The sequence below is a fragment of the Tursiops truncatus genome, chromosome 16 (assembly GCF_011762595.2).
Source record: "Tursiops truncatus isolate mTurTru1 chromosome 16, mTurTru1.mat.Y, whole genome shotgun sequence".
Lineage (NCBI taxonomy): Eukaryota > Metazoa > Chordata > Mammalia > Artiodactyla > Delphinidae > Tursiops > Tursiops truncatus.
The window spans coordinates 59,655,190-59,674,729 of NC_047049.1; the positions used below are offsets into that span (position 1 = coordinate 59,655,190).

The 19,540-nt window shown below is 38.3% G+C and overlaps 1 protein-coding gene across 3 annotated transcripts in view; it reads left to right on the forward strand.

Moving 5' to 3' along the window:
* Positions 1-19,540, forward strand: part of MICU1 (mitochondrial calcium uptake 1) — a 201,022-nt gene that overhangs the window by 133,061 nt on the left and 48,421 nt on the right. For all 3 annotated transcript variants that reach the window (XM_033841517.2, XM_019936105.3, XM_019936106.3), the window contains one exon: positions 17,938-18,075. In XM_033841517.2, coding sequence (XP_033697408.1) covers positions 17,938-18,075 — 138 coding nt within the window. The remainder of the gene's footprint in view (positions 1-17,937; positions 18,076-19,540) is intronic.

Below are 19,540 nucleotides of genomic sequence, written 5' to 3' on the forward strand. Positions count from 1 at the left end.
TTTTTTTTTAGATTCCATATATATGTGTTAGCCTACAGTATTTGTTTGTCTCTTTCTGACTTACATTTCACTCTGTATGACAGTCTCTAGGTCCATCCACCTCTACAAATAACTCAATTTCGTTTCTTTTTATGGCTGAGTAATATTCCATTGTATATATGTGCCACATCTTCTTTTTCCATTCATCTGTCAATGGACACTTAGGTTGCTTCCATGTCCTAGCTATTGTAAATAGAGCTGCAATGAACATTGTGGTACATGACTCTTTTTGAATTATGGTCTCTCAGGGTATATGCCCAGTAGTGGGATTGCTGGATCATATGGTAGTTCTATTTTTAGTTTTTTAAGGAACCTCCATACTGTTCTCCATAGTGGCTTTACCAATTCACATTCCCACCAGCAGTGCAAGAGTGTTCCCTTTTCTTCACACCCTCTCCAGCATTTATTGTTTGTAGATTTTTTGATGATGGTCATTCTGACCAGTGTGAGATGATATCTCGTGCTAGTTTTGATTTGCACTTCTCTGATGATTAATGATGTTGAGCATTCTTTCATGTGTTTGTTGGCAATCTGTATATCATCTTTGGAGAAATGTCTATTTAGGTCTTCTGCCCATTTTTGGATTGGGTTGTTAGTTTTTTTGTTATTGAACTGCTTGTAAATTTTGGAGATTAATCCTTTGTCAGTTGCTTCATTTGCAAATATTTTCTCCCATTCTGAGGGTTGTCTTTTTTATGGTTTCCTTTGCTGTGCAAAAGCTTTGAAGTTTCATTAGGTCCCATTTGTTTATTTTTGTTTTTATTTCCATTTCTCTAGGAGGTGGGTCAAAAAGGATCTTGCTGTGATTTATGTCATAGAGTGTTCTGCCTATGTTTTCCTGTAAGAGTTTGATAGTTTCTGGCCTTACATTTAGGTCTTTAATCCATTTTGAGCTTATTTTTATGTATGGTGTTAGGGAGTGTTCTAATCTCATACTTTTACGTGTAGCTGTCCAGTTTTCCCAGCATCACTTATTGAAGAGGCTGTCCTTTCTCCACTGTGCATTGCTGCCTCCTTTATCAGAGATAAGGTGACCATATGTACGTGTGTTTATCTCTGGGCTTGCTATCCTGTTCCATTGATCTATATTTCTGTTTTTGTGCCAGTACCATACTGTCTTGATTACTGTAGCTTCGTAGTATAGTCTGAAGTCAGGGAGCCTGATTCCTCCAGCTCTGTTTTTCGTTCTCAAGATTGCTTTGGCTATTCGGGGTCTTTTGTGTTTCCATACAAATTGTGAAATTTTTTGTTCTAGTTCTGTGAAAAATGCCAGTGGTAGTTTGATAGGGATTGCATTGAGTCTGTAGATTGCTTTGGGTGGTAGAGTCATTTTCACAATGTTGATTCTTCCAATCCAAGAACACGGTATATCTCTCCATCTATTTGTATCACCTTTAATTTCTTTCATCAGTGTCTTATAATTTTCTGCATACAGGTCTTTTGTCTCCTTAGGTAGGTTTATTCCTAGATATTTTATTCTTTTTGTTGCAATGGTAAATGGGAGTGTTTTCTTTTTTCTTTTCTTTTTTTTTTTTTTGCGGTACGCAGGCCTCTCACTGTGGCCTCTCCCGTTGTGGAGCACAGGCTCCGGATGCGCAGGCTCAGCGGCCATGACTCATGGGCCTAGCTGCTCCGCGGCATGTGGGATCTTCCTAGACCGGGACACGAACCCATGTCCCCTGCATCGGCAGGCGGACTCTCAACCACTGCGCCACCAGGGTAGCCCTGGGAGTGTTTTCTTAATTTCACTTTCAGATTTTTCATCATTAGTGTATAGGAATGTGCATTAATTTTGTATCCTGCTACTTTACCAGATTCATTGATTAGCTCTAGTAGTTTTCTGGTAGCATCTTTAGGATTCTCTATGTGTACTATCATGTCATCTGCAAACAGTGCCAAGTTTACTTCTTCTTCTCCTATTTGGATTCCTTTTATTTCCTTTTCTTCTCTGATTGCTGTGGCTAAAACTTCCAAAACTACGTTGAATAAGAGTGGTGAGAATGGGCAACCTTGTGTTGTTCCTGATCTTAGAGGAAATGCTTTCAGTTTTTCACGATTGAGGACAATGTTGGCTGTGGGTTTGTCATATATGGCCTTTATTATGTTGAGAAAGTTCCCTCTATGCCTACTTTCTGGAGGGTTTTTATGATAAGTGAGTGTTGAATTTTGTCAAAAGCTTTCTCTGCATCTATTGAGATGACCATATGGTTTTTCTCCTTCAATCTGTTAATATGGTGTATCACATTGATTGATTTGAGTATATTGAAGAATCCTTGCATTCCTGGAATAAACCCCACTTGATCATGGTGTATGATCCTCTTAATGTGTTGTTGGCTTCTGTTTGCTAGTATTTTGTTGAGGATTTTTGCATCTATGTTCATCAGTGATATTGGCCTGTAGTTTTCTTTCTTTGTGACATCCTTGTCTGGTTTTGGTATCAGGGTGATGGTGGCCTCGTAGAATGAGTTTGGGAGTGTTCCTCCCTCTGCTATATTCTAGAAGAGTTTGAGAAGGATAGGTGTTAGCTCTTCTCAAAATGTTTGATAGAATTTGCCTGTGAAGCCATCTGGTCCTGGGCTTTTGTTTGTTAGAAGATTTTTAATCACAGTTTCAATTTCAGTGCTTGTGATTGGTCTGTTCATATTTTCTATTTCTTCCTGATTCAGTCTTGGCAGGTTGTGCATTGCTAAGAATTTGTCCATTTCTTCCAGGTTGTCCATTTTATTGCCATAGAGTTGCTTGTAGTAATCTCTCATGATCTTTTGTATTTCTGCAGTGTCAGTTGTTACTTCTCCTTTTTCATTTCTAATTCTATTGATTTGAGTCTTCTCCCTTTTTTTCTTGATGAATCTGGCTAATGGTTTATCAATTTTGTTTATCTTCTCAAGGAACCAGCTTTTAGTTTTATTGATCTTTGCTATCATTTCCTTCATTTCTTTTTCATTTATTTCTGATCTGATCTTTATGATTTCTTTCCTTCTGCTAACCTTGGGGGTTTTTTTTGTTCTTCTTTCTCTAATTGCTTTAGGTGCAAGGTTAGGTTGTTTATTCGAGATGTTTTCTGTTTCTTAAGGTAGGATTGTATTGCTATAAACTTCCCTCTTAGAACTGATTTTGCTGCATCCCATAGGTTTTGGGTCGTCGTGTCTGCATTGTCATTTCTTTCTAGGTATTTTTTGACTTCCTCTTTGATTTGTTCAGTGATCACTTCGTTATTAAGTAGTGTATTGTTTAGCCTCCATGTGTTTGCATTTTTTACAGACCTTTTCCTGTAATTGATATCTAGTCTCATAGCATTGTGGTCAGAGAAGATACTTGATACAATTTCAATTTTCTTAAATTTACAAAGGCTTGATTTGTGACCCAAGATATGATCTATCCTGGAGAATGTTCCATGAGCACTTGAGAAAAATGTGTATTCTGTTGTTTTTGGACGGAATGTCCTATAAATATCAATTAAGTCCATCTTTTTTAATGTATCCTTTAAAGCTTGTGTTTCCTTATTTATTTTCATTTTGGATGATCTGTCCATTGGTGAAAGTGGGGTGTTAAAGTTCCCTACTATGAATGTGTTACTGTTGATTTCCCCTTTTGTGGCTGTTAGTATTTGTCTTATGTATTGAGGTGCTCCTATGTTGGGTGCATAAATATTTACCATGTTATATCTTCTTCTTGGATTGATCCCTTGATCATTATGTAGTGTCCTTCCTTGTCTCTTGTAACATTCTTTATTTTAAAGTCTATTTTATCTGATATGAGTATTGCTGCTCCAGCTTTCTTTTGATTTCCATTTTCATGGAATATCTTTTTCCATCCCCTCACTTTCAGTTGGTATGTGTCCCTAGGTCTGAAGTGGGTCTCTTGTAGACAGCATATATATGGGTCTTGTTTTTGTATCCATTCAGCCAGTCTGTGTCTTTTGGTGGGAGCATTCAATTCATTTACATTTAAGGTAATTATCGATATGTATGTTCCTATGACCATTTTCTTAATTGTTTTGGGTTTGTTATTGTAGGTCTTTTCCTTCTCATGTGTTTCTTGACTAGAGAAGATCCTTTAGCATTTGTTGTAAAGCTGGTTTGCTGGTGGTGAACTCTGTCAGCTTTTGCTTGTCTGTAAAGGTTTTAATTTCTCCATCAAGTCTGAATGAGATCCTTGCTGGGTAGAGTAATCTTGGTTGTAGGTTCTTCCCTTTCATCACTTTAAGTATATCATGCCACTCCCTTCTGGCTTGTAGAGTTTCTGCTGAGAAATCAGCTGTTAACCTTATGGGAGTTCCCTTGTATGTTATTTGTCATTTTTCCCTTGCTGCTTTTAGTAATATTTCTTCGTCTTTAATTTTTGCCAGTTTGATTACTGTGTGTCTCGGCGTGTTTCTTCTTGGGTTTATCCTATATGGGACTCTCTGTACTTCCTGGACTTGGTTGGCTACATCCTTTCCCATGTTAGGGAAGTTTCTGACTCTAATCTCTTCAGATATTTTCTCGGGTCCTTTCTCTTTCTCCTCCTTCTGGGACGCCTGTAATGCGAATGTTGTTGCATTTAATGTTGTCCCAGAGGTCTCTTAGGCTGTCTTTATTTCTTTTCATTCTTTTTTCTTTATTCTGTTCCATGGCAGTGAATTCCACCATGCTGTCTTCCAGGTCACTTATCCGTTCTTCTGCCTCAGTTATTCTGCTATTGATTCCTTCTAGTGTATTTTTTGAGGAAGGGACAGAGATTTCCAGGAATTGGGCCACTGCCCACTTTTTGGCCTTTTATGGTCAGCCTTGGAACTGTCATGGTGCTGGTGGGTGTGTCACTTAACATGCTAACATATTACAATGAGCGTATAATGAAATTTAAGGTCCACTGGAAGTCAAATCTTCTGCCATCTTAGACCTAACCGGTTCTAACCAGTCTTTGTCATATCCTCAACGGCCGTCATTCTTTTAGAAGCTGTGCTCTGCGCCCTTCCCTGCTCTTTCACTGGGGCCCACTAAAAATGTATATCCTCCTTGCCTCTATTAGGCAAGTTTTGATATTCTGATCATTTGCCAGTAATTGCTGTCTGCTGACTTAGAGAGTTTTTCTCCCATTATGGAAGTGGGAGAAATTACCCGTATTCTCATATGAAAAATCGTAGCAAGAAGAATTGTTTGCTTCTCTCCCCATTTTTTTTTTGATCATGTAGTTTTTGACCTTTATTTTATTGATATGTCTTACCTTAATTGACTTTCATTTGTTAAACTATCCTTTCATTTATGGGATATATTTCACTTGGTCACAGTATTTAATCCCTCATATATTGCTGGATTGGGTTTGCTAATATTTTGTTGAGGCTTTTATTTTTCTTTATTCAGTCATTCACTGTGATGAGGAAGTGATCAACTATGAATACACCAAGCCCAGAGTAAACTGTATGTCTTAATTGTCATCATTATTTTTTAACAGCTTTTCACACTGGCTCGCGCCTTCCAGTTCACTACACCTATAGGTAAAATCAGCACATCAGGCCTTCTCTAGTGGTCATTAGGTGTCAAGTAATGAACACGCTAAACCTCCAACTTTTTTCTGAGTGCTGACGTACTGTCAGCAATGCTCGGACAAAAGCAGTATGGAAATATGTTGTATTTTCAGCTAGACAGTAGATCCCAGAGAGCTATCTGCAGAAATAATGAAGTCAGAGGAAAACAAACTGACACTCAAATGAGAAAAAATAGCACTTTGCTCTCCTACCAGGATTAGTCCTTGGTTCTTATCTCCTAAAATTGGAGCTTTTATATTTTTTTCCAATAGATAGTCTTTCTGTTTTCCAAAACTCTTGTGATCTCATGAAAAGAAGAATGGCCTTGAACTCTGAATAACGTTGGGCCTCAAATCTCAAAGGAATATATAGTGCCAAGACTAAGGTTTTGTTCATGTTGCTGTGATTTAGAATAAAATGGTTGTTGAAAGCAGAAATTGGATATGGTAAGATCTACTGCCTGCTGAAAGAGTTATCGCAGAGAAAAAAATAGTTTGAGACTAACGTGATATAGCGATTCCATGTGGAAACACTAACTTCATGGATTGATTGGAATATTAAATAGCTGTTAACTTTGCCAGAATTTGGGGCTTGTTCATATTGATCAAGGTCATATCTTAGGAAAAAATAAGCACACAAATTTTGTATAATTCAAAATGCTGTGTGAAATAGTGTATAGAAAGCACTTAGAACAGGATCTGGCACATAATAAGTGCTATATAAGTATTTGCTATTATGAATGATAGAGAATGGATTATTCTTTAACAACCTGAGGAATTTTTCTACCTAAGTCCTTTCAGGCCTTCTTTTCTTTGGAACTGAACTATTTTTTTCTTGCTTTCTCCATCACTCCGTAGCTGATTATATACATTTAAACAAAAAAAGGAAGTTAACTGGAGTGAATTTCCTTGAGCTTATTCCCTCAATAAGGAGAATCTGGTTAAGTTAGGCTTAAATGACCCCATTTTAGTCTAAATTCCCAAACATTAAGACTAGTTTAAAAAAAAGTCAGCAGACTGGAGGATTTTATTTTTTATTTAATTTAATTTAATTTATTTATTTATTGGGGTTTTTTTAAGATTTCCAGTTGGTTTTATTTTTTTAATTAATTTTTATTGGAGTATAGTTGATTTACAATGTTGTGTTAATTTCTGCTGTACAGCAAAGTGAATTAGTTATACATATACATATATCCAATCCTTTTTAGATTATTTTCCCATATAGGTCATCAGAGAATATTGAGTAGAGTTCCCTGTGCTATACAGTAAGTTCTTATTAGTTATCTATTTTATATATAGTAGTATGTATATGCCAATCCCAATCTCCGAATTTATCTTTTCCCCCCCTTCCCCCTTGTTAACCATTGGTTTGTTTTCTACATCTGTGACTCTATTTCTGTTTTGTAAATAAGTTCATTTGTACCATTTCTTTAGATTCCACATATAAGCAATATCATATGATATTTGTCTTTCTCTGTCTGACTTACTTCACTCAGTATCTGGAGGACTTTTTAAAACAAACTTAGCTTTTGTTCTGAGGATTTAATCATTTTCATTGATTGACACTGAGGAATATGTTTTAATATTTTAGGTTATGTTTCCTTTTTTTAAATGAAGAAATGATAAGTCAATACTTAATTAGCCTCTTATCTAACAAGGAAAGAGTTGCTAGATATAAACCAGTGAAACAAGTTGCAGAGAGAAAGATCCATGCGTTTCACCACAATAAAGATTTAAAACTTGTGTACATAAAACGGACTTAAAATTAAAAGATGGGCAAACTGGGTAAAAAAATTTATACTGTATTAATTAAGGGTAAATATTTTTAATCTTATAAATTAATGAGACAGATATCAGCACTTCTGTAAGTGAATAGGCAAGGAACATAAAAAATTCAGCGGAAGAAATAGAAATGAGCAGTACACATGTTTGAAAAACGGTCAGCCTCACTAGTAATCAAAGAAATACTAATTAAAATGGGTTACCATTTTTACTCTAGCAAAGATTTTTAAAAATTATACTTGATGTTGTCAAGGGTGTTCTAATATACTATTAAGATTATAAATTGATACATCTTTCTGGAGATTAATTAGGCAATATATGTCAAAACCATTAAAGAGTTTATACCTACCGGTTTTTTTTGAAACATAGCTTGAAGATATCTCCAAGTTATTCTTTTTTTTTTTATTTTAATACATTTATTTATTTATTTATTTTTGGCTGTGTTGGGTCTTTGTTGCTGCGTGGGCTTTCTCTAGTTGTGGCAAGTGGGGGCTACTCTTCATTGCAGGCGCGGGCTTCTCATTGCGGTGGCTTCTCTTGTTGCAGAGCACGGACTCTAGGCGTGTGGGCTTCAGTAGTTGTGGCTCGCGGGCTTGAACCCATGTCCCCTGCACTAGCAGACGGATTCTTAACCACTGCGCCACCAGGGAAGCCCTATACCTACCATTTTTACACACACTAGATTGGCAAAAAATTAAAAGTCCGACAATACCAAGTACTGGTGAAGGTGTGAAGCAATGGGAGCTCTTATACATGGCTGATAAAAGTATTGGTGTGAGTCTTTCGGAAAATAATTAGATATTACCTTGATAAGCCAGCAGTTCCACTTCTAGATATATACCCTAGACTTGGAACTCTTGTTACTGTTTCACCAGGACACTGGTATAAGAATATTCATAATAGCATTGTTCCTAATAGCAAAAGACTGACAATAACTCAGATGTCCATCTATAGGAAAACTGATAAATAGTGGTATTTTCAAATACTAGAAATCTATAGTAGAGTAAAAATGAAAGAAGCATGCTTAAATGTAGCAACATGGATGAATTCTAGAACTATGTTGATTGAAAAAAGCAAATCTCAGAAGAGTACATCCAGCATGATACCATTTTATAAAGTTCAAAAGCAATGGGCTTCCCTGGTGGCGCAGTGGTTGAGAGTCCGCCTGCCGATGCAGGGGACACGGGTTCGTGCCCCGGTCTGGGAGGATCCCACTTGCCGCGGAGCGGCTGGGCCCGTGAGCCATGGCCGCTGAGCCTGCGCGTCCGGAGCCTGTGTTCCGCAACGGGAGAGGCCACAACAGTGAGAGGCCCGCGTCCCGCAAAAAAAAAAAAAAAAAGTTCAAAAGCAAGAAGAAATAAATAATATTGTTTAGGGACACAAACGTGTTTTAAACTAAACAAAAATAACAAGACAATAAAGAAAGAAGTCCAGTGGTGGTTACCTCTTAGGGGAGGCAGAGGGATGAGCTTCAACTGTTCGTTCTAATGCTTCCTCTCTCAGATTAGTGGTAGGTTCATGAGTGTTTTTTTTATTATGCTTCATGACTTGTCTATTATATATATTATTTTGTATATATCAAATACTTCATAATAAAATATTGTCAGAGCCTATAGATTTTTATTTCATAATTCATTTCTAGAGATCAACCCCAAAATAATGATGAAAAAATAAATACAGAAAAAGTTTATCCCAGTGGTGATATTTATTATAACCAAAAATTGAAAAAACCTAGATGTCCAACACTATTTTTTATATCCTGCTTTGTTCAAAAATGATTTAAGAAAGGCTTAAAGAATATATTCAGTGAGACAAAAGTAAAATAAAACTTGCTGAGAAATGAAAGTTAAAAGATGGAAGAAGGTTGGGACTTCCCTGGTGGTCCAGTGGTAAAGAATCCACCTTACAATGCAAGGGACGTGGGTTCAATCCCTGTTCAGGTAACTAAGATCCCACATGCCACAGGGCAACTAAGCCCATGTGCCACAACTACTGAGCTAGCGCGACTCAACTAGAGAGGCTGCGTGCCGCAAACTACAGAGCCCACGCACCCTGGAGCCTGTGTGTCACAACTAGAGAGAATCTGGTGCACAGGAACAAAGAGCCCGGGCGTCACAACAAAAGCTCCCACATGCCTCAACGAAGGTCCCGCGTGCCAGAACTAAGACCCGATGCAGCCAAAGATAAATAAAATAAATAAATAAATAATAAATAAATCTTAAAAAAAAAAAAAGAGGTGGAAGAAGGTTGAGAGAAAGCCAGGAATAAGGTTATTATGAAAAATATGTCATAAATTCCTGTTTTTATTAGAGGGGGGCCACAAACTTGACTCTAAGCTTTTAGTAACCAGGATAAAAAAGGAAACATGATTGTTGGTGCCTTTAAGATAAGAAAACAAATCAACTGTTTTGATTGAGACCAGAGAGAAGTTTCTCCCCAGATTAACTGTGTGAGCAAGTTATTTAACTTCTCTCTGCTTTTGTGTCCATGTCTATAAAATAAAACAACAACAATAATAATACCTGTTATATAACATTGTGAGGATTACATCAGGTGAGTTCCTAGGACAGCACCTGGCAAGTTAGTAAGCACTCAAATATGTTACTGATTAGCCATATTTAATGACATTCTCGGGAGTTCCCTGGTGGCCTAGTGGTTAGGATTCCGGGCTTTCACTGCTGTGGCCCGGGTTCAATCCCTGGTTGGGAAGCTGAGATCCCACAAGCCTCAGGTGAGGCCAAAAAAAAAAAAAAAAAAAAGACATTCTCGAGCGTATTCTTACAGAAATCTATATCATGGAAGTAGGTATTAAGGGAGAAATGGAGAGGTAATCCTTGCCTCAGATAGGAAATCCTCTCAACAGTAGGACAGAGTGCTGTGAATTAATTTCCTGGTGTTCTGTCTCTGTTCACTGGCTACATATTTATTGAGCACCTCCTTTATGGAAGTTTTCTGTCTAGTAATATATGGCCAGATTACAGGACTTAAGTTGTTCTGCTTCAGCCACCTCTAAGTAGTTTAATCTTGAAATTATTCTGTTGTGAATAATAAATAAAATTTGTTGCATTCACTTTTTCTGCTCTTCAAATATGAAAGTAATATTCTGTAAACGGAGACTGGCCAAAAGCAATTATGAAAAGAAAAGTGAGACCTAGTATGTTGAATTTAATTAATACCTACTGAGAACAGAATAATCAGTTGAGGCACTTTCCTGAGAAGTGATATCATGGTGATAAGAATATTAATTGCTACATTTATTGGAATTCTAACTATGCGCCAAACTCTGTACTAATTTCTTTACATACATTATCCCATTTAATCCTTACAGCACTTTGAGGTTGTGAATATTATCTCCGTTTTTTAGTGGGAAGATTTTGAAGCCTTAGAGGAAGTAAGTCACAGCAGCAAGTGTGGGTTCAAGCTGAAATTCAGACCCAGGCCTTGCTGATTCTAAAGCCTGTATTCTTAGTCATTTAAATATATTACCTTGTATGGAATGAAACCCAAACTTATCAAACCTTGAATCCCTTTGTTCCAGATTTAAAATATTTTTCTCCAACACCCTTAGTCAAATATACCCTGATTTTTATTAGCCTGTATTAAGTTCATACATCAGTCTTGTTATCTTCCTAATTTTTACCATCAGACTGGAAAGTTAATCCTTTTCTGGTCTGTGTGATTGGTACTCATGTCTTTTAGTCACTTGGTTTGCTCTCCAGCATGAACTTTCTTAATTAAATGAGATAATCCTATATTACTGTACTAGATTGAAATTATGACTATACACAGCTGCCTGCTCTGTTTTCAACCCCAAGGCACTGACTCTCCTCTGCCTGTTTATCTTAATTTTTTATTAATTAATTAATTTATTATATTATTTTGGCTGCACTTCATTGCTGCGCACAGGCTTTCTCTAGTTGCGGCAAGCAGGGGCTACTCTTTGTAGTGTTGTGCGGGCTTCTCATTGCGGTGGCTTCTCGTTTGTGGAGCATGGGCTCTAGCCACGCAGTCTTCAGTAGTTGCGGCCCGTGGGCTTAGTAGTTGGGGCATGCGAGCTCAGTAGTTGTAGCTCACGGGCTGTAGAGTGCAGGCTCAGTAGTTGTGGCACATGGGCTTAGTTGCTCGGCAGCGTGTGGGATCTTCCCAGACCAGGGATCGAACCTGTGTCCCCTGCATTGGCAGGCAGATTCTTAACCACTGCGCCACGAGGGAAGTCCCTTAAAAACCATTTTAAATGGAAAGAATCCTTGGATTTGAAGCAGAAGAGTCAAGCAGCTTAGTTTGGTAATCTATAACCTCATGGTCCCAGATGCTAATGGATTGTTTTGGTCCTTGCTCAGGGCACTGAACCATGTTGCCTTCATTCCAAATTGTAGGCCTTCTTCCTTAGCCAAAAGACAATCATATTAGGGTTGACAGTGAAGATGCATCTTATATTTAAAGATCAAGAAAATTCAGGCTCCAGGCAGTTTGACCTGGGGCTCTCTGATGTCCATTGCCAATTGTAGAAACAGATTTCATATTCAAACTGTGAAATGTATGTTATGCTCACTGGGTAGTTTGCAGTAGAGAACTTGCCTGTAATCATTTTTTCTCCTGCTGGCAAAACAGACAGTTTTTCTGAAACTCCTGGTAGTAGCAGCAGTGACATGGTTCAGATCTCAAAAGCCAAATACTGTCAGATTGAAAAACAGATATATTCAGCTCAGTGGCTTGAGATTACTATGCATTACTTGAATCGTACAGTTCAGAAGCTAGAAAAAGCCTATGAATAAAATTATCATTCTGAAATACTTGTAAAAGGGCAGGGTTTACTCTGAGGGATAGACAGAGTCTCCTGAAACATAATTTTGTGAAAGAGAATAAGGTTGACGTTTACATTTGTTGAAATATATTAACTTCAAAAGACTTTAATAAATCAAGACCCAGTTGCAGATACTGATTTCTTTTTCCTTTTACTATTTTTCTAATCTTATTTTGGCCTTTGTTTATAATACATGTTTTCTTCCCTTCCTGACTTCCCTTCTTCCTTAAATCATTTCATCTCTAGATGCTAATGGATATATAGACCATCTGTCCTTCCAAAAAGCTGTTCTTTCTCTCAACAAGGGGCAAGGGTGGGAACAAGAAGCCAGGAAAAATCTTACAGACAGTCTTTCGGCTCCTCTTCTCTGGCCCCTCTTTGCCTGCTCTGCAGCCACCTGGGGAAACAACAGGGAGCCAACAGCTTACATCCATTTGAGAAAGTGGCAGTGGCACAGAAGAGAAAATGCTAAGTTGTTCATTTCTCTTCCTAGACTCAGAGAAACAATGCAAATGGTGAGTGGTGTGCTGGAATGCACATGTTCTGTGCCACAGGATCCAAAAGAATGGAATTTCTTTTTTTTTAATTTTATTGAAGTATAGTCAATTTACAATATTGTGTTCTTTTCAGGTGTACAGCACAGTGATTCAGTATTTTTACAGGTTATACTCCATTATAGGTTACTACGAGATGATGGGTATAATTCCCTGTCCTATACAGTATATCCTTATTGTTTATCTATTTTATACATAGTAGTTTGTATCTGTTAAGCCCATACTCCTAATTTGTCCCTCCCTCCTTTCCTCTCCCCTTTGGTAACCATAAGTTTGTTTTCTATATCTTTGAGTCTGTGTCTGTTCTGTATATATATTCATTTGTATCATTTTTAGATTCCACATGTAAGTGATATCATACAGTATTTGTCTTTCTCTGACTTATTTCACTAAATATAATGTTCTCTAGGTCTACCCACATTGCTGCAAATGACTATATTTCATTCTTATTTTTATGGCTGAGTAGTATTCCATTGCATATATGTACTACATCTTCTTAATCCAGTCATCTATTGATGGGCACATGAGTTGCTTCCATGTCTTGGTTATTGTAAATAGTGCTGGTATGAACATTGGGTTGCATGTATCTTTTGAATTAGCATTTTCATTTTTTCAAGATATATATCCAGGAGTGGAATTGATGGGTTGTATGGTACTTCTATTTTTAGTTTTTTAAGGAACGTCCATGCTGTTTCCATAGTGGCTGCACCAATTTACATTTGCACCAACAGTAAAGGAGAAGGGTTCCCTTTTCTCCACACCTTCTCCACCACTTATTTGTAAATGTTTTGATGATAGCCAATCCGACAAGTGGGAAGTGATACCTCATTGTGGTTTCAATTTGTGCATTTCTCTTATAATTAGCGGTGTTGAGCATCTTTTCATGTGCCTGTTAGCCATCTGTATGTCTTCTTTGGAAAAATGTCTTTTCAGGTATTCTGCCCATTTTCTGATTGGGTTGTTTGGGTTTTTTTGATATTGACTTGTATGGACTGTTTGTACATTTTGGATATTAATCCCGTGTTGGTCTCATCATTTACAAATACTTTAAGTTTAATTAGGTCCGTTGGTTTTTGGTTTTTGTGGGGTTTTTTCCCCTTTGGCCTTAGGAGACTGATCCCAGAAAATATTGTTACAATTTATGTTAAACTGTGTTTTTTTCTGGGAGTTTTATGGTTTCAGGTCTTATGTTTAGGTCTTTAAACCATCTTGAGTTTATTTTTATGTATGGTATGAGGGAATGTTCTAGTCTCTTTGTTCTCCATGTGTCTAGTTTTCCCAGCACCACTTATTGAAGAGATGGTCTTTTCTCTATTGTATGTTCCCGCCCCCTTTGTCATAGATTAGTTAACCACAGGTGTGTGGGTTTATTTCTGGGTTCTCTATTTTGTTCCATTCATCTTTACGTCTGTTTTCATGCCAGTATGCTGTTTGGATTACTGTAGCTTTGTAGTATAGTCTGAAGGAGCAATGAAAATTGTGGGTGGTGTCCTGGAACACACACATTCTGTGCCACAGGATCAAATAGAATGGAATTTCTTAATTGTCATTGAAGTGGAACTTAAGATGCTCAAGCAATATTTGGTAAATAAAATACAAGCCAATCATATGAATTGCCTCCAGATATACAATTAGGAACTTTCTACACTGTGATAATTTTGCAATAACCTATGTCTTTCCCCAAAGACCCTCTCATGACCTTGAGAATTACATTCATATGGTGCCACATGATGTCAAGCTATTGCCCTTGAAAATTTAGCCCTAATGCAGGTCCTTGAGAAACGACTATTAAAGCTCCCTAGCCTAGTAGGTCTTCATTGTTGCCCCAAATCAAATTACAGAGGAGGTAGTAAACTTTGAAGTGGGCTATACTGCATGGAGCTGAGTTTTATAGTTTTTAAGCCGTTTCAGGTTCCAACCACATCAAAATATTAATAATAATAATGATAGAAAAAGATAAGTCTGTGTTTTCAAAGAACATGAGTAAAAATGCTGATTTAAGCACTGGAATTGTTACTTGGGGATGTCCACTGGAAGTTCTTTACTGCCTTTGAAACATAGCAGAGGTGAGGTTTTATGCACCTGTGGAGAGCAGATGAATGCAGTCTTTCATAAACCTTGAGCACACTGCTGCTGCTGCCAACACTATGAAAAGAGACATTGCAACCTTGAATCTATCTTGTAGGATGCAGCTTAACTCATCTAGTTCAAATGTATGGGATTTCTCCACAGCTGTGAAATCTCCCAGATAAAGGTAAAGTGAGCACCCTAAATTGTTGAAGCCTAGGACCATAGCTTTGCTTCGCTTGCTTTGAAGAAGCCCAACTTTGGACGGGGTATCACATTTCACTGCAAATCTAATTTAAACACTGCAGATAGTACTCCCATTTGTAAAAATTTTATCAGTCCTCCATTTTGTTTCAGGATGGTAAACTGAATCATAAATCAAACTTAAATCCTGAAAACTTTTGGTACTGTCAAAAATTAATCAGCTCTGTGGAAGTGATGATATGACAAACATGAAATACTGAGTGGTTGAGTTACAAATGAGGCTTTCACTTAATATTGATGATGTTGATTTCTTTGGAAATAGTTTTGCTTCTCACTCAAATATGATTAAATCCCATTGCTTTATAAGTTTATCCAAAATAACATAATGCTATCCTATAGGATGAATATGTACTACTGCTTAAAAGGAGGAAATAGTATGATATTGAGATACAGTCTTTGGATCCAGATAGAGCTGCGTTTGACTCTGAGCTCTAACTTCATGTTCGCTCAGTTTTCTCATCTGTAAAATGGAGCTCATAATACCTATTCCACGAGGTTGTTACAGTGATTAAATGAAAGAATATATGGGTGAAGTACCTGGCTTGTAGTACATTTTCAGTAAGTGATTGCTGTTGTTAAAATGTAATTCTGTGTCTTGCTCACTGACATAAGTCTGACCGGTGAGGAGACAAATTAAGGTGTGTATCAACTTACCAAGCTAACCGAGGAAATAAAAACAGAGAGGGGAATTCCCTGCCGGTCCAGTGGTTAGGACTCTGCACTTCCACTAAAGGGGGCATGGGTTTGATCCCTGGTTGGGGAATTAAGATTCTGCATGCTGCGTGGTGCAGCCAAAAAAAAAAAAAAAAATTGAGAGAGAATTTCATTCTTTACGTATTTCCTTATTTTGTGTCTTATGTGTAAATCTTATCTTGTTACTAGATGGTGAAGTTCCTAAGGACAGAAACCGAATCTTCTCCTTTCCCATACTCCACAATGACTAACACACTGCTAAATAACTAGTAGACATTCAGGAAATGTTTGTTGACATGACCTTACTTGGCCATGTCTTATGTCTATTATATAACCCTCTTAGGAGAAGAGGATTATACCCTGCCACATAGGAATCTGAAAGTTTCCTGGTAACTGATATTTTCCAATAAAACCATGGGGAAATTTTACCGTCTTGAAATCATTTTGCTTTCTAATTGGTTTCTGGGCCTGTCTTCAGCCATTTTATTATTTATGCATTTATAAGTATCATTAACATTGCAGCTGGCATTGAGATAACTTTCTTCTCTCCATTTTTATTTTATTTTATTTATTTTTAAATTTATTTTATTTATTTATTTTTGGCTGTGTTGGGTCTTTGTTGCTGCGCACAGGCTTCCTCTAGTTGCGGTGAGCTGGGGCTACCTTCGTTGCGGTGCATGGGCTTCTCATTGCGGTGGCTTCTCTTGTTGCAGAGCACAGGCTCTAGGCATCCGGGCTTCAGGAGTTGTGACTCGCGGGCTCTAGAGTGCAGGCTTAGTAGTTGTGGCGCACAGACTTAGTTGCTCTGCGGCATGTGGGATCTTCCCTGACCAGGGCTCGAACCTGTGTCCCCTGCATTGGCAGGCGGATTCTTAACCACTCTGCCACCAGGGAAGCCCCTTCTCTCCATTTGTAAATGAAAATCTTAGTTTTCTGATATTACTTAGATTAGCTAGAGGTCCTTTATACTTAACCTCTCCATCTGCATGTTTAAATACACTTCATGATTTTTTAGTAGCTTTATGATAAGTATGCATGTCTAATTGAGGCATCCTACGCTCTATACATTTTTTTCAAGGTCTGTTGTTGTTCTAGCATTTGATTACCATTTTGGGGGAAATCTGAAGACACTACTCTTCTTTGAAATGCTTAGAGGTCTGAATGTATAACAATATTAAGTACAGACCAAGGAACTGATATGACTTTTACATATGTATACTTGATCAAATTTGTAATAATTAGCTTTTAAGTTTTCTCTGAGTAGCAGGGACATGGATGATCCAGAGAGCACTTATTACTAATACTATTACTCATGAATTTGAATGGAGTTTTAACATTGTTTTTATTCCCAGAAGGAAGCTCCTCATCTAGAAAGTATATAAGATGTTATAGCAGCTCTTTTTTTTTTTTTTTTTTTTTTTTTTGCGGTACGCAGGCCTCTCACTGTTGTGGCCTCTCCCGTTGCGGAGCACAGGCTCCGGACGCGCAGGCCCAGCGACCATGGCTCATGGGCCCAGCCGCTCCGCGGCATGTGGGATCTTCCCGGACCGAGGCACGAACCTGTGTCCCCTGCAACGGCAGGCGGACTCCCAACCACTGTGCCACCAGGGAAGTCCCTATAGCAGCTCTTTTTATCCGTGAGGAAATTGAGGCTTAGAGTAGTTGGGTAACTTAGTGGCAGAACTGGAATAAGAACACAAATCCTTTGGACTTCCCTGGTGGCGCGGTGGTTAAGAATCCGCCTGCCAAGCAAGGGACAAGGGTTCAAGCCTTGGTCTGGGAAGATCCCACATGCCACAGAGCAACTAAGCCCACGCACCACAGCTACTGAGCCTGTGCTCTAGAGCCTGCAAGCCACACGTGCCACAACTACTGAAGCCCACACACCTAGAGCCCATGCTCCGCAACAAGAGAAGCCACTGCAATGAGAAGCCTGTGTACCTCAACAGAAGAGTAGTCCCCACTCGCTGCAACTAGAGAAAGCCCACGCACATCAATGCAGACCCAACACAGCCAAAAATAAATAAATAAAATAGATACATTTTAAAAAAAAAAGAACAAAAATCTTGTTTCTGACTGATTTTTTTAAATCATGGTGAGAATTATAGTTCAAAATATGGTCCCAGCCATCACCTATTCTCTGCCATCCAACACAGTTGATCATTCCACATTCCATGTCAAAGTACTTTCCATTTGACCCCATGAACACTCTTTCTGTTCCCTTCCCAGTTTGAACGCCATGACCCTGTGGATGGGAGAATCACCGAGAGGCAGTTTGGTGGCATGCTGCTGGCCTACAGTGGGGTACAGTCCAAGAAGTTGACTGCCATGCAGAAGCAGCTCAAGAAGCACTTCAAAGAGGGAAAGGTAGGTATCTTTGCCTAGAGGAAGAAAAGGAACCATGGGAGCATATTGTTATTGCAAAGGCACTAACATAATGAGAGTGAAATAATGACTAATTATGACTGATTTCAATTTATCTCTGGTACCTGAAAAAAAAAAAAAAAGAGCAGTGAGTGAGGGAGAGGGGAGAGCCCCAAATGACCCCATGTTTTTTGTTCAGACCACGGGTGGCACCATGAACTGAGATTGCGAATTTAAAGAGACAGGCTGGTTTACAGAGGGAGATAAAGTGTTCACTTGTAGATATCTTGAGTTTAAGATGCCTGTGGACTATCCAAGCAGAGATGGTTAGCAGCCAACTGGATATTCAAATCTACTTTAGAGGACTGAGATAGATTTGGGAATCATCAACACACTATTGGAATTAAAACCACAAGAATGGATGAAGTTGCCCAAGGAGGATATTAAACAGAAAAGAACTATGAGCCAAGGGCAAGATCAAGTAGAACAGAAACATTTAAGGAGCTCCAGAATGAAATCTTGAGGAAATGGTTAGAGAAATACCTAGAGGAAGTAGTGAAATCAAAGCCAAGGAAGAAGAGTGTTCATGAACTAAGGGGTCTACAGTGTCATATGGAACCGAAAGGCTCCAGTAAAATGAGATGATAAATACCCATTGGTTTTGGTAAAATGGTGACCTTTGGGAGAGCTGTTTTATTACAGTGGTCCAATTGGAAGGCATATTAGAACAACAAGTAAGGAAGTAGAAAAGAAGGAAAGAGGAAGAATGGAGAGGAAGCTCTAGAAAGAAGAAATAGCATATGTTTAAAACTCTGAGGCAGTGTATTACTCTGCTTAGGTTGCTATAACAAAATACTACAGACTGGGTGGCTTAAACAACAGGAATTTCTTTTCTCACAGTTCTGGAGGCTAGAAGTCCATGATCAATGTGCCAGCAAACTGGGTTTCTAATGAGGGCTCTCTTCCTGTCCTATAGACAGCCACCTTCTTGCTATGTCCTCACATGATCTTAGTGTTTGTGCAGAGAGAGAAAGCATGCTCTCTAATGTGTCTTCTTATAAGGACACTAATCCTATAGGATCAGGGCCCCAGCCTTGTGACCTCATTTAACCTTAATTATTTTCTTAGAGACCCCATCTCCTAATATAGCCACAGTGGGGGTTAAGGCTTCAGTGTGTGAGTTTGGGGGGTGGGGGGGACACAAACATTCAGTCCGTAACAAGGAGGAAAGATGAATCTGGCATGTATGAGGAACTAAAAGGGGACTATTGTGGTTGGAGCATACTAACAAAGAGGATAATGGTCTAAGGTGAGGTCTGAGAGAGAGATGGGGGGCAAGAACATGCAGGCCCTTGTAGGTGTGGAACAAGTTGGAATTCTATTCATAGTGCAAAGAGAAGCTATTAAAGGGTTGTGATCAGTGAAATGGCATGGTTGTGTTTATGTTTAAAGAGATGACTCTAGTTGC